Source organism: Equus quagga, chromosome 18 (assembly GCF_021613505.1).
Source record: "Equus quagga isolate Etosha38 chromosome 18, UCLA_HA_Equagga_1.0, whole genome shotgun sequence".
Lineage (NCBI taxonomy): Eukaryota > Metazoa > Chordata > Mammalia > Perissodactyla > Equidae > Equus > Equus quagga.
The window spans coordinates 22,163,273-22,179,232 of record NC_060284.1 but is presented as its reverse complement, the minus strand read 5'-3'; the positions used below and the strand labels follow the sequence as shown (position 1 = coordinate 22,179,232).

Sequence of the window (15,960 nt, the reverse complement as noted above, 5' to 3'; positions counted from 1 at the left end):
GAGGAAAAAGGGATGTTGCAGGAGGAAAGTCCTTCCTGGAGCAGACCAGAGTGATTAGACTCCAGTGCCTAGTGGGGTCGGCCTTAGGGGCAGAGACAGTTCATCATTATGTGGGGAAGCAGGACTCAGGTGTTGATGCAGAGGTGAACCCTGCTGTGCCACTTCCTAACGGGATAAACTTGGGGGATTTATTTTGTCTCTCTGAGCCTCAGTTTCCCTCTTTTCCAGTAGTGATAATAATGGTTGCCTTGCTAGTTTTATAAAAGTTCTCATATTGATTTGCATGTTCTTCTTCCAAAAAGCCAGATTTTTAACAATCACTAGGCGAATTTAACATTGTATCATTTTGAAAAATAAAAACACTGAATCAGGATCACCAAAAAGTTGAAAAGTAGATATAAAACTTCCTATGTTGGAGTATCATATTACAATTTGGCTTGTGAAATGTGAATTTTCAGTGCCTCCCAGGAGGGAGACTAAGCAGCAAGGAATGCTCTTGTCTTCCGTGTTTCAATGGAAACATTAACTAGGGATCTTTGCTTTGGCATCTGTTCCAGATTTTGAGAGTGACCTCATATTCAAATAGACATTTATACTCGAGGCTGAGAGAAGGTTGAATATGACAGTTTATGGGATAGGCTGGAGATTCCTTAAGAATAGGGTTAGTATATTGTTCACCACTAGATTCCTGCTACCTGACATAATGTAGATGTTCTGTAAATACCTGCTGGATGAACGAACAAATCAATGAATGAAGCAATTATGACGCTTGGCGAGCTGTCCGGGAGTGCCAAGACAGGAGGTACCTGGGCTCACACGAATTGAGGAGACCCCAGACTACTCCCACTGTGTGTCTTGTGTGTGTGTGTGTTTGTGTGCACGACAGAGAGAGAGCCTGTTTCTCCCTGACCCTCACTCCCTCATCTTATGAAGCGTGTTTTCACTGCTTCAACTAAACCTGACAGGAGCGCAGGTGCAGCGGACGGAACTGCTGCAGCGCCATCTGCTGGACTTGTAGGTGGAGAAACGTTGAGGATTGTGCTGCCGAAGGAAGTATTTAAGAGCTGACTTAGAGACTTCTGTCCCCATAAGGGCACCAGGGGGAGAATCTCCCCTCAGAAAGAAGGTTGTTGGAGCAGACAGTGAGGAATGGCCAGGCAAGGTAGCAAAGCCCAAGATGAGATCCCTTAATTCTGCAGATCTGGAACATCAAAGAGGGAGGAACTCACTTTGATGAACTACTCTCTTAGGGACTCTGACCACACTACTGCCCGTGAACGTGTTCCAGTTACAGAGAAGCAAGTGTGGAAACCAACTTATCTCATACCATGCTCATTTAGGACTCAAACCAGAAAGCCAACTTAATAGTGAACGTGTTCCAGTTACAGAGAAGCAAGTGTGGAAACCAACTTATCTCATACCATGCTCATTTAGGACTCAAACCAGAAAGCCAACTTAATAGTTGTAGTGAGAAGTAGATTTCTCAGAAGGAAATCCCCAGAAATAATAGGGTGAAAGCACTTTGAAAGCTCTAAAGCACCATATAAATACAAATTGGCATTGTCATTAGAGATAAGGCATCTCTCTTCTCCTTCTGATATGTTCCTGAGCCCCACTGACTGTCTAGCCAGAGACAGAAACTTGCTAGCCACATTTTTCTCCCACATTTTCCGTGTCTGTTGCTCCAAGTGGCTCCTTCATTTTTGCTGATGCCATTTCTAAGTTTAGAAGCCATCAAAAACTCACCCAACGTTTCTGATTGTTAAGAAATTTCAAAAAGTATGAATTTTCCTTTTACCGATGGCAGTAATATCTGACAGTCTTCGAGTTAAACGATTAAACTTTCCCTCACCCCGCGACTACTGCAATTCTCCACCGCTAACCTCCTCTTGGTGGCTTCTCTCCAAACTGCATTTTTCTGGGTTTGCTCCTGCTCAGAGCAAGGAACCTTTGGGGCAACCCTTGGGGGTCCTTGCAGTCTTAACTTCCAAGTTCACACTTGGAAATTTTGCCCAGAAACAAGGCTCAGTCCCTTCGGCTTGGTTAGGACGGATGAGCCCTTTCCATCTAGAAGGATTAAAAGGGGGACTGATGACTGATTTCTGTGCCCACCATTTACTGAGCTCTTACTGTGTACCAGGCTCTGTGCGCGCATTTTTATAGTCTTTTTTTAAATTTTTGAGATAATTTTAGACTTACAGAAGATCTACAGAAATTGTACTGAATTCCCATATATCCTTCACCCAGCTTCCCGTATATGCGTGCACTATTAAATTTAATCCTCACAAAATCCTACGAGGAAGGTACTTGTGTTTACCCCCATTTTACAGACAGTACTTTTGCTTATTACACGGTACTGCCTCTGACATGCTACTGATCAGTGATAGTCTACTGATACGCTACAGTCAGACCCCAGGGTGTCTTTTATAAGGCATCTCCCTCTTATTCTTAACTGTTCAGTGTTGTACACGACCTCTCTAATCCCTCCACCTTATAACAGTTAGACACCCCTGCCAGGACAGGAAGAGCCTTCTTCCCTGGATTTCCTTCCCCCACAGAAGAAGTAACAAGCGAGATGAGGCCGCTCAGCAGCCCTGAGAGGATCCTTGCATTAGGGCTGGTCAAATGCAGGGTTTCTTCCCACTGGAAGGGTCAGGGTTATTATTAAGTCGCAGATATTATCCTTGGCTTCTTTATTAGGATCACAGAGAAGGGGGTTACAATTAGGAGAATAAAAGGAGAATTTGATATGAGCCAACGGTAAAACCAGGCAAAGGAGTGTATCCTCTGCCCAACTCACAATATCTGGCAAATGTTGTAGGCTCTGCCTTAGTGCTGAACAAAATAATTTTCAGTGAAATCATCCACAGCCAATAAATGTAGACATCATTTTAAGTGCCAACCATGTATCAAACTCTAAGTTACAAACGTTGCCTTTATTTTCTCTTCTCTCAAAGAATCCTAATGGTCAAGTATTATTAACATTTTATAGCTGAAGAAACAGACTCAGACATGAAAATAACTCACCAGTGTCACACAGCTGGAGTTAGAGAACTCATGTTCACTCTATCATAACGTTATGCTTAATTTTTTTTTTTTTTAAATCATGGGTAACTGCCATTTTGAACTTACCTTTATTTGTTGAATGAGTGTTTCATCTTCTGGCACATTAGGGTCAATTGCAATGACAATGCCTTCATAACCATTATTGTTCAGCTGAATGAGTGAATTGCTCAGGGCCCCTTCCAGAAGGTGAAGGACCAAGATGAAAACAGAACTCTTAAATGACCCCATTGCTTGGATTTCTCTCCTTGGAAAACGTTGGTTTTGGAGGCATCCTTCTATACCCCTATTTATATGAATTTATTGACATACATTCTTCCAAGTTATCAGAGGTAGTTTATCAAAGGACTTTAACCTCTTAGCCAAAATTGTTTCACTATTGTGTTTATCTCCGATATGAGGAATGATAGCTTAGTCTCAAATTCTGTGTACTTTTAAATATTCCATTTTAAACGGATCATTTACTTTGACTTCACCTGTGCCAGAATGAGGGTGGGGAGCCCACATCCGGTTCCTTGGAAGGACTCACAGGTGATAAGCAGCTTGGCTATGGAAAGATGTTTGCTTCTTACAAATGTTTGCCCATCCTGGGACACTGACTTGCCCAATGCCACCTCCAGCCCCCACCTGCCCAGTGGAGGCCTGATTGTTCTGCATATTCAGTAAGCATTCGTCAAGTGTAAATCATATCCAGTTATCCCTCATGGTGGTCTTTGTTTTTATCCTCGTTGATGTTGACATTACCTCAGCACCTCTGGTGCGCCCCTTAGACAATCCACTTGCACCAAAAGCATTAGCAAGCAACATAGAGTGGAAGTACTCAATTATAAAGCAGTTGTCCAGATGATCCAAATATGCTTTTATATGAAGATAATTTATTCAATGTTTACTGACTAAATGTATGCATTTATTGTACATGTGACATAAAAAATTTAGATTCTAAAATATCTCAGAACCCCAACTATATGTATCTTTCCTGGGTTCCCTAGAAAACAGAGCCGTGAGAGTGAGGAAAGGGGGGAATGAGTCAGGGATGGCTGGGAAGTAGTGAAAGGTGAAGTGTTACTAAGCTGGCCACTGTGGAGCAATGAAGAGAACCAGCAAGCCACCCTGCAAGTGCACCTGCCCTGCCACCCAGGATGTCTCCTAATGGGTTGCAAAGAAACCATGCCTTGGAACAGTCCATTGGAGGGAGGAAGGTAAAATGTTTGGCTCCTTCTCATCTCCTATAGGTGATCAACTCCACTGAACTTCCTGGCTGTGTCAACGAGCTCCTTCAGCAGTTGCTTGGAAAGAGGGATACCATGCCCTATGTATGTATGAGGTGTATGAGGAGCTAAGGCTGCCAAGCGGTCTGCTTGACCTCTGGCAGTGGAACCACTTGGCCCTGCAAGGAGTGGGTAGTGACTGAGGAGGAGCAATTGACCGAGGGTCCAGTAGATTGGTGGGACTAAGAAAATCTAAGGAAGTCAATAAGATGAATCCAATACAATTAACCCCTTGAACTGCTCACATCCACTCATGTTCTTTCACACTATCTAGCTCCAATATTATAATGTAGAGTTTGCATTTTTTTGTGAGCACACACTCTCTCCCTTTTTCCCTGAGAGAAAGTACAAGTCCAATCATTCATAGAATCTCCTTCGAAGTGGTGGTCAATTGCAATCTCCTAAAATACTTAAAGCAAGAGAGTTGTTGAAATAAATTACAGTGTCTGCTGCTAGAGCTCAAGGCAAATAGATATTTCTTATCTCCTTCCTTCATCACCAATCTCCCTTACTTTTAGCCAGTATTTTGGCTCATCTGTGGTGTTTGTTTGCCTGTCGGTGTAACCCAACCCTTTGTTCCTGAGGGGTCTGAGCCCTTAGCTGCCCTGCCCTTGTTGGTTTGTGGCTGCTGCATTTGCCTATGACGGGAGTCATCTGGCGTGAGGGACCCAGTTTAGGCGCCTCCCCAGTATTGCTTGGCATTCCCAGCTGGCTGGGCCTTGGCTGCTTGCTCAATGGAGTCCATACTGCTGCCACAGTTGCCTCATCTCCTAACACCACCGGCTTTTCTCTGCTTTCCCAGGGAGAGGGCCCAGTTTAGCATGGCCTCCACTGGGCTGGAGTGGCAGTTCCACTCTGTCTGGTGCCCAAGTCCAGCCTAAACAGATTCACAGAGGCTTTGGCTCACATAAAGCATTGCCCTGTGGCAGCTGGGGTCTGGCTTTGTCAGAGACAGCCTAGATGGGCCAGACGACACAACCCAGAGCTTCAGGTAGTTAATACCCTGAGAGACAAGCTTTCACCAAAGGTGTAAGGTATTTCCAGCAGGGTACGTAGGATAAGTCTCTTTTGTGCTTCCTTCTAGTCAAAAACCCCCAAATGGTAATTGCTATTCTGACCTCCGTTGCACGTAGATTAATTTTACCTATTTTTGAACTTCATATAAACAAAAATATACAGTACAGTGTCTGTCTGGCTACTTTCACGTAACATTTTCTGCATGAAATTCAGCCATGCATATGCATATATGAAATTCAGCCATGCATATATATGCATATAAAGTAATATGTTCTTTTTCTATTGCATTCCATTGTAAGAATATGCCACGATTTACTTACCAACTGCTGTTGATGAACACTTGGATTATTTCCTGTTTGGGACTGTTGTAAATAAAACTTCCATAGACATAAGCACTCGTTTCGGTTGCATCTATACCAAGAATGGAACTGCTACATCACAGGATATACATAGGCATAGCTTTAGTTGATCTTCCAAACACTTCTCAAAGTGGTTGTACCTGTAGCTCCACATTTCTGCCAGTACTGGGTACTGTCAGTCTTTATAATTTTAGCTACTCTGGTGGGAACGTAATCAGACTGTACTGTGGTTTTCATTTGCGTGTTCCCTGATGACTAATGTTGTTAAGCACCTTTTCATATCCTTTTGGTCATTTGGATATCCTCTGTTGTGAAGGGCCTGTTCAAGTCTTTTTGCCCAATTTTTGATTACATTGTCTTTTTCTTATTAGTTTATAGGAGTTCTTTAAATGTTCTGGGTGTTGAGTGCTTTGTTGGATATACATATTGCAAATATCTTTTTCCAATTTGTGGCTTACCTTAATGGTTCCCTTAGATGAACAGAGGTTCCTAATTTTATTGGGGTCCAATTTAATCTTTTCTTTTATGGGTAATATTTTTGGGTCATATTTAAGATGGCTTTTCCAAGTTCATGAAAATATTATACAATATTCTTTTCTAAAAGCCTTATTGCTTTACATTTCACATTTAGCTCTGTGATCTATCTCAAATTATTTTTTTGTGTAGAGTGTGTGGTGAGATTCAAGATTTTTGTTTTGTTTTCTTTTATGGATAGCCAATAGCCCAGACCATTTATTAAAAGGACCATACTGTCCCCCACTGAACTGCAGTTGTGCTTTTGTTGTGAGTGAGGTGACTGCAAATGTGCAGGTCTGTTTCTGGATTCTCTTTTCTGTTCCACTGGTCTGCATGACTACCCTAACCTCAGGAGCATATTGTCTTAACTACTGCTGTGTTGTAAGTCTTGATATCTGATAGTATAAACGTTCCAGATTTGTTTTTCTTCAAGATCATTTCGGTTAAGTCCTTTGCATTTCAATATAAAATTTAGGATGAGTTTGTCAATTCCACCAAAAAAAATCTGCTGAGTTTTATAAAATTGCATTGAATTTATATATCAGTTTTGGGAAAATTGGCATTTTTATAATATCAAGTATTTCAATTCATGGACATGGCATATCTCTTCATTTTAAGTTTTATTTAATTGATTTCAACCATGTTTTATAGTTTTCAGGGCAGAGGGCTTGTGCGTTTTTCACTAGATTTACTTCTAGGTTTTTTGGGGGGTGCTATTGTAAATGGTATTTTTATAAATTTTCATTTTCTAATTGTTTAGTGCTGGTATATGGAAATATAATAGATTTTTGTGTTTTGACCTTATATTTAATAAGTTTCCTAAAAATTCCAGCAAGGTTTTATAGAAACTGACAAGTTTATTCTAAACTATGTATGGAAATACATCTCTATCTAGAATAGCCAAATACTCTTGAAAAAGCAAAGTTAGGGAGCTTATTACTTGATTTAGTGATTTACTGTAAAGCTACAATAATTAAGATGTGTGGTATTGATGTAAGGACAGATAAATAGATCAATGGAATAGAATATAGGTCCAAAACAGACCTGCACATATATAGTCAATAGATTTTCTCCAAAGGTATGTGTAAAATAATGGCAGAGGGCAGCTCAATGCATAGAAGAGAGCTCTTTTCAATAAATGATATTGGAACAACCAGACATATGTTTTGGAAAATAATTTTACTCCTACCTTATAAAAATGTGATCTCGTGATGGGTCATAAATATAAATATTAGTTAAGGTACACACTTCTGGAAAAAATGCAAGATAATATCTTCACAACTATAGTGTATAAAAATTTCTTAGAACAGAGAAAACACTAAGGATAGAAAAAGATGTAATTTATATAATTTATAATTTCTTTATCATATTTACAGTAGTTATTGTAAACTCATTGTCTGCTAATTCCAAGTCTGGATCATTTTGGATTTTCTTTTATGGACAGATTTTTATTCTTATTAATTAAAGGACACAATTCCTACCTGTTGACATTTCTAGTAATTTTTTTTATTATATACTGGATGAAATGTTGCAGAGACTCTGTATTATGTTATCCTCCTTTGAGTTATGTTCCAGCAGGAGTTGAATTATTGGTGCATCATCTTGATTCTATGGACACTTGGTTTTAGGCTTTGTCAGAGCAGATCCATTTCAGTTTAGCCCTTGTTTCTAGAGAATAACTCTTAGTCCAGGGACATGGTCCTTACCCCGACTGTGACCCTTCTAGAGTTTCACTGGAAACACAAGGTGCTTACCAAGCCCCTGTAACTTGGGTGGGGTTGAACCTTAAACTTTTTCTCTCCAGAACTGGCAGTTGCTGAAATCTCTGTTCTGCTCTTTTAGCCTCCAAGCTTTTGTTTTCTATTAGATTCCTTTGCAGCTTAAGACTCACCCCAAAATTGAAAGGATGAAGATACTTTGTGGTTCTTTCTAGGGTTTTCTTTCTCAATTTCCAACTGCTTTGGCACCTCCAAACTCTTACTTCCGGCTTGTCAATCCAGTAAGACTGCTGCTTTCTGCCTGGGTTCTCTCGGGATGTCCTGAGCAAACTGGGAATGCCTTCCAGGGGAAAAGCTGGCTCAATGTGGATCTCACCTAGATTGCTTCCTTTCTTTTAAGGGTCACATCTCCTCCAGTTTCTACCTGCTTTGTCAGTGTCCAATGCCTTCAAAGAGTTTTGTTTTAATTTTTTTCCAGAGTTACAATTGTTGTCAGCGAGAGAATTAGTTTGATATTAACAACTCTGCCATTAGTGCAATTGGATCTGTCACATTAAGTTTTAAAGAAAGAATATATCTAGGGGTCAACCCTTCTAAGAATAATTACGTTATAGCAGAAGGCAAAGCCTAAGCAAATAAAATGAATTTTGGGTAGACTTTCTAGTACTAACATGCAAGTGCAAAGGCACTTTTGCGGCAGTCAACAGTGCACGCATAAATAGCAACTTGCTCAGTGCATAGGCTGTATCAACTCGTGCCCTCAAAATCTCCTATCTCTTGCTTCTCTCTCTCATTCAGACTTAACCTTCTTTTACTATCCATAAGAGAATAAGGCAAAAAACGGAGGGGATATTCTCCTTAATTTCCAGAACAAATTTCTGTTTACTGCATAACAACCACCATTCTGGCATTTGAAGATAATAATAATACCTGCATATATCACCTTCATTCCCTAGCCTTCTCTCCCCTCTCCCAGGTAACTGAGCATCTGACTAACATTTGTCCTCCTCTTGCAGTCTTGGATCAAATCTTCAATGATGTCATTATTTGTGTGATATTCCACCAGTGACCAATGCCTCACAGTTCCTTGTTCTCTTTGGCCCAACTCTTGTCTGTTTCTATTCTTTACCATTTGTTTGGGATCAATGTCAGCTCCTTTACAGTGGCCCTGTTGTATTGGTGCTTGCTGGGATCTCTAAATCAATATCTTCCCACATTTATATCTTTCTTGTTGTCTGCTGCTTCACTCTCTCACAACCACTGAACATTGTTTCCTCTATCCATTTGATGAGATTGCCCTTTCTACCCTGCTAGAATATATTTCATTTTGTCACTTTAACATCCTTAATCTGTCTTAGTTTTGCCTCTTCTAATTCACTGATTTCTGGACTTAACTCCATTTGTTTGTTCTTGCGCCCACAAGATGGAAAAATACACCACCACAGTGACCTAAAGCTAGACTTGCTCTCCTGCTGACGGATCTTGAAAGAGTGAAATATCCAGGCATAATCCCCAGCATCTTCCACATCTCAAATAGACAGGAGTGAAGGGACAGTAACGAACCTGGCTCTCCTCCTATATGGCTCTGCCATTCACCAGCACAGTGCTTTGAATTACTCCTTTAACTTCCATTTTTCTGTCTGTAAAATGAGGAAAATATTTGAGGAATTAAAATTCACTACACTCCATCTCAGTATTTTACCATCCCATTGAAGCTACAGAGAGACAAATCCCAGGCTAGCGTGTGTAATGTCAATAGACGGAGAAAGGACTGACTGCCAAGTAGGGACCTGAAGCTCCTATCTGTGAAAATTTAGGCGCCACGAGACAGAGTAAAACAGACCAGGTCTGGGATGTGGTGTGAACTGCAAGGAGGCAGCCTAGGCAGAGAGATTTGCTGACTGGTTTCCTCCCCAGCACTGTTCTAAGTCTCTTACTCAAGAATTCACGTTTTCTGCCTCCTTTTTTCTTGTCCCAGTTCTCTACAATTCCCTCCCACCCCCCAAAACTTAATCTAATTTTCATTTTTAATTGGTCCTGGTTATAAAACAGATCTGTTCCATATTATTGTTTGTATTTATCCAATAATGTTTTAAGTTCTTTAATACACAAAGCAAATGGTGTTATGGCTCAATAATCTTTTTAAAAAATAGGAAAAGTAAGGTTAGATGAAAGATTTTTATTTCCTTGTGACCTCCGGTTCCCTCTCTCTATTCATCCCCACCCTGGGTAGGTAAATAGCCCTTGATGGGGAAAGGATTCTTAGAGTCTTATTTAAACAAAAAAGGCATAATCAGTTAGTCATTTCCAAAGGTCAGTCTCTCCCATGTGACCTGTTCTGTGGTTGAAAATGAATAAAACTATTCCTCAAGCTTTATAAGAGCTATAACCATTTCCATTGAATAACACCCAAGGCAATAATTTGGAAAGCTGATGCAATGAGAGCAGAAACTTATAAACAATAAATTCAATAGAGTGCTGCTACAAAACGGTTGCCAGGGGACAAGGATAACACCCACATTTTTTTTAATTGCAGTAACGTTGGTTTATAACATAGAAATTTCAGGTGTACATCATCATGTGTCGATTCCTGTGTAGGTTCACCACCCAAAGATTAATTACAATCCATCACCACACACATCTGTGTAGTCATCCCTCTGGCCCGCCTCCCTCCCCATGTCCCCTCTGGTAACCACCAATCTAATCTCTGTCTCTAGGTGATTGCTCATTATTGTTTTTATCTTCTACTTATGAGTGAGATCATACGGTATTTGACTTTCTCCCTCTGACTTATTTCGCTTAGCATAATACCCTCACGGTCCATCCACGTTGTCACAAATGGCCAGATTTCACTGTTTCTTATGGCTGAGTAGTGTCCTACTGTGTATATTTACCGCATCTTCTTTACCTAGTCGTTCCTTGATGGGCACCTAGGTTGCTTCCAAGACTTTGCTATTGTGAGTAATGCTGCAATGAACGTAGGGGTGCATGTATCTTCACGCATTCGTGTTTTCATGTTCTTTGGATAAATACCCAGCAGCGGGATAGCTGGATCATATGGTAGTTCTATTCTTAATTTTTTGAGGAATCTCTATACTGTTGTCCATAGTAGCTGCACCAGTTGGCACTCCCACCAGCAGTGTATGAGAGTTCCCTTCTCTCCACATTCTCTCCAACACTTGTTGTTTCCTGTCTTGTTAATTATAGCCATTCTGACTGGAATGAGGTGATATCTCGTAGTTTTGATTTGCATTTCTGTGATAGTAAATGATGGTGAACATCCTTTCATGTGCCTTTTGGCCATCTGTATATCTTCTTTGGAGAAGTATCTGTTCAGATCTTTTGCCCATTTTTCAATTGGGTTGTTAGTTTTTTTGTTCTTGAGATGTATGAGTTTTTTATATATTTTGGATATTAACCCCTCATCAGACGTATGGTTTGCAAATATCTTCTTCCAATTGTTAGGTTGTCTTTTCATTTTGTTGATGGTTTCCTTTGCTGTGCAGAAGCTTTTTAGTTTGATGTAGTTGCATTTGTTTATTCTTTCCATTATTTCCCTTCCCCAGTCAGACATGGGACTTGAAAATATGCTGCTAAAACTGATGTCAAAGAGTGTACTGCCTATGTTTTCTTCTGGAAGTTTCATGGTTTCAGGTACTACATTCAAGACTTTAATCCATTTTGAATTAATTTTTGTGTATTGTGTAAGATAATGGTCTACTTTCATTCTTTTGCATGTCACTTTCCAGTTTTCCCAACACTATTTATTGAAGAGACTTTCCTTTCTCCTTTGTGTGTTCCTGGCTCCCTTGTTGAAAATTATCTGTCTATATATGTGTGGGTTTATTTCTGGGCTCTCAGGTCTGTTCCATTAATCTGTGTGTCTGTTTTTGTGCCAGTACCATGCTGTTTTGTTTACTACAGCTTTGTAGTATATTTTAAAATCAGGAAGTGTGATACTTCCAGCTTTGTTCTTTTTTCTCAGGAATCTTTTGGCTATTCGGGGTCTTTTGTTGTTCCATATAAATTTTGGGAATCTTTGTTCTATTTCTGTGAAAAATGTTGTTGGAACTTTGAGAGGGATTGTGTTGGATCTATAGATTGTGTTAGGAGGTATAGACATTTTAACTATGTTTATTCTTCCAATCCAAGAGCACGGCATATCTTTCCATTTCTTTGTGTCTTCTTAGATTTCTTTCAACAGTTTTATAGTTTTCGTTGTGCAGATCTTTCACTTCTTTGGTTAAGTTTATTCCTAGGTATTTTATTCTTCTTATGCAATTGTAAAAGGGATTGTATTCTTAATTTCTCTTTCTGCTACTTCATTGTTAGTGTATGGAAACGCAACTGATTTTTGTGTGTTGATTTTGTATCCAGAGACTTGACTGTATTCATTTATTGTTTCTAGAAGTTTTTTAGTGGATTCTTTGGGGGTTTCTATATATAAAATCATGTTATCTGCAAAGAGTGACAGTTTCATTTCTTCTTTTCCAATATGGATCCCTTTTATTTCTTTTTCTTCCCTGATTGCTCTGGCTAGGACTTCCAACTATGTTAAATAAGAATGGTGAAAGTGGGCATCCTTGTCTGGTTCCTGTTCTAAGAGGGATAGCTTTCAGTTTTTCTCCATTGAGAATGATATTTGCTCTGGGTTTGTCATATATGGCCTTTATTGTGTTGAGGTATTTTCCTTCTATACCCATTTTATTTAGAGTTTTTATCATAAATGGATGCTGTATCTTGTCAAATGCTTTCTCTGCATCTATTGAGATGATCGTGTGATTTTTATTCTTCATTTTGTTAATGTAGTGTATCGCGTTGATAGATTTGCAGATGTTGAACCATCCTTGCACCCCTGGAATGAAACCCACTTGATCATGATGTATGATCTTTTGGATGTATTGGTGTATTCGATTTGCTAGTATTTTGTTGAGGATTTTTGCATCGATGTTCATCAGTGATATTGGCCTGTAATTTTCTTTTTTAGTGTTGTCCTTGTCTGGTTTTGGTATCAGGATAATGTTGGCTTCGTAGAATGAGTTAGGAAGCCTCCCCTCCTCTTCAATTTTTTGGAAGCGTTTGAGAAGGACAGGTATTAAGCCTTCTTTGAATGTTTGGTAGATTTCACCAGGGAAGCCACCTGGTCCTGGACTTTTATTTTTGGGGAGGTTTTTGATTGCTGTTTCAATCTCCTTACTGGTGATTGGTCTATTCAAATTCTCTACTTCTTCTTTGTTCAGTTTTGGAAAGTTGTATGTTTCTAAGAATTTATCCATTTCTTCTAGATTGTCCAATTTGTTGGCATATACCTTTTCATAGTATTCTCTTACTATTTTTTTGTATTTCTGAGGTGTCCGTTGTAATTTTTCCTCTTTCATTTCTGATTTTATTTATTTGAGCCTTCTCTCTTTTTTTCTTGTTGAGTCTAGCTAAGGGTTTGTCAATTTTGTTTATCTTTTCAAAGAATCAGCTCTTGGTTTCATTAATTTTCTCTATTGTTTTTTTAGTCTCTATTTCATTTATTTCTACTCTGATTTTTATTATTTCCTTCCTTCTGCTGATTTTGGGCTTTGTTTGTTCTTCTTTTTCCAGTACCTTTAGATGCACTTCTAGCTTGTTTATTTGGGATTTTTCTTCTTTGTTGAGGTAGGCCTGAATTGCTATAAAACTTCCCTCTTAGAACCGCTTTTGCTGTATCCCATAGATTTTAGCATGTTGTGTTTTCATTTTCATTTGTCTCCAGGAATTTTTTGATTTCTTCATTGACCCAATAGTTGTTCAGTAGCATTTTGTTTAATCTCCACATTTTTGTGTCTTTTCTGCTTTTCTTCTTGTAGTTGATTTCTAGTTTCATACCTTTGTCGTCAGAAAAGATGCATGGTATTATTTTGATCTTCTTAAATTTTTTGAGACTTGTTTTGTGGCCTAATATGTTATGAATCCTGGAGAATGTTCCATGTGCATTTGAAAAATGTGTATTCTGTGGTTTTTGAATGGAATGTTCTATATATATCTACTAAGTCCACCTGGTCTAATGTGTCCTTTAAGGCCAGTGTTTCCTTATTGATCTTCTGTTTACATGATCTATCCATTGGTGTAAGTGGAGTGTTAGAGTCCCCTACTATTCTTGTGTTATTGTCTATTTCTCCTTTTATGACTGTTAATAATTGCTTTATATATTTAGGTGTTCCTATGTTGGGTGCATAGATATTTACCAGTGTTATATTCTCTTGTTGGATTGTTCCCTTTATCATTATGTAGTGCCCATCTTTGTCTCTTGTTACAGTTTTGTTTTAAAGTCTATTGTGTCTAATATAAGTATCTCTACCCCCACTTTCTTTTCTTTGCCATTTTCACTGAATATCTTTTTCCATCCTTTCACTTTCAGTTTGTGAGTGTCTTTAGGTGTGAAGTGTGTCTCTTGTATGCAGCATATACATGGGTCTTGTTTTTTTATCCAATTAGCCACCCTATGCCTTTTGATTGGAGCATTTAGTCTGTTGACATTTAAAGTAGTTATTGATAAATAAGTATTTATTGCCATTTTGTCACTTTTTTTCCTGGGTGATTTAGTAGTTCTTCTCTGTTCCTTTCTTTTTCTCTTGCTCTCTTCCCTTGTGGTTTGATGGCTTTCTTTAGTAATATGTTTGGTTTCTTTTGTCTTACTTATTTGCTTACTTATTATAGGTTTCTGATTTGTGATTATCATGAGGATCCTATAAAATATTCTATGTATATAACAGTTTATATTGAGTTGATAGACTCTTTAGCTTGACCTCTTTCTAAAAGCTCTACTTTCTCACTCCCCTCCTCCAAATTTTATGTTTTTGAAATCATATATAATCTCTTGTTTAGTGTGTGTCAATCCATTACCCTCTTATCATCAGAATAGGTAATTTTAGTACATTTGTCTTTTAACCTTTGTATTATTTTCACAGGTAGTTGATCTTCTACCTTTACTATACTTTTACCTTAACCAGTGATTTTATTGCCTGGTGCGGTGTTTTTTTGATAATTTTTTTATCCCTATTTGTGGTCATCAATTTCCCACTTAAATAAGTCCCTTCAACATTTCTTGTAGAACTTGTTTCTTGGTGATAAACTCCTTTAATTTTTGCTTGTCTGTGAAGCTCTTTATCTCTCCTTCCATTCTGAATGATAAACTTGATGGATAGAGTATTCTTGGCTGTAGGTTTTTTCCTTTTAGCACTTTAAATACGTCATGCCATTCTCTTCTCCTCTGGAGGGTTTCAGCTGCAAAGTCTGCTGATAGCCTTATGGGCTTTCCTTTGTATGTCACTTGTTACCTTTCTCTTACTGCTTTTAGGATTCTCTCTTAATCTTTAATTTTGGGCATTTTAATTATAATATGTCTTGGTGTGGGTCTCTTTGGGCTTATCTTGTTTGGAGCTCTCTCTGCTTCCTGTACTTGGATGTCTCTTTCCTTTCTTAGGTTAGGAAAATTTTCATCTATTATTTCTTCAAATAAATTTTCTACCCCTTTGTCTCTCTCTTCTCCTTCTGGAACACCTGTAATATGAATGTTAGCGTGCTTGATATTGTCCCAGATTTCCCTCAGACTGTTCTCATTCTGTCTAATTCTTTTTTCTTTTATCTGTTCAGCTTGGGTGATTTCCTTTAGTCTTTCATCTAGCTCACTGATCCATTCTTCTGTATCCTCTACTCTGCTATTGAGTCCCTCTACTGAATTTTTCATTTCCAGTATTGTATTCTTCATTTCTGATTGGTTCTTTTTTATATTTTTCCAGTTCTTTGCTAATGAGTTCCCTGTGTACATCCATTCTTCTCCCAATATCTGTGACCATCTGTATGAGATTTTGTTTGAACTCTTTTTTGGGTAGGTTGCTTATTTCTGTTTCACTTAGTCCTTTTCCTGGGGTTTTGTCCTCTTCCCTTGCTTGGAATGTATTCCTTTGTCTCCTCATTGTGTCTCTTTCTCTGTGCTTATTTCTATGTATTAAGTGAGTCGGCTATGTCTCCTGATCTTGGAGAAGTGGG

The 15,960-nt window shown here is 38.7% G+C and overlaps 1 protein-coding gene across 1 annotated transcript in view; it reads right to left on the bottom strand.

The window, feature by feature from the left end:
* CLCA1 (chloride channel accessory 1) overlaps positions 1 to 3,394 on the bottom strand; it is a 28,194-nt gene extending 24,800 nt beyond the window's left edge. The window contains exon 1 of the mRNA XM_046645454.1: positions 3,133 to 3,394. Within this exon, the coding sequence (XP_046501410.1) occupies positions 3,133 to 3,294 (162 nt within the window). The 5' untranslated portion in view covers positions 3,295 to 3,394. The remainder of the gene's footprint in view (positions 1 to 3,132) is intronic.
* Between the last annotated feature and the right edge of the window lie 12,566 nt (positions 3,395 to 15,960).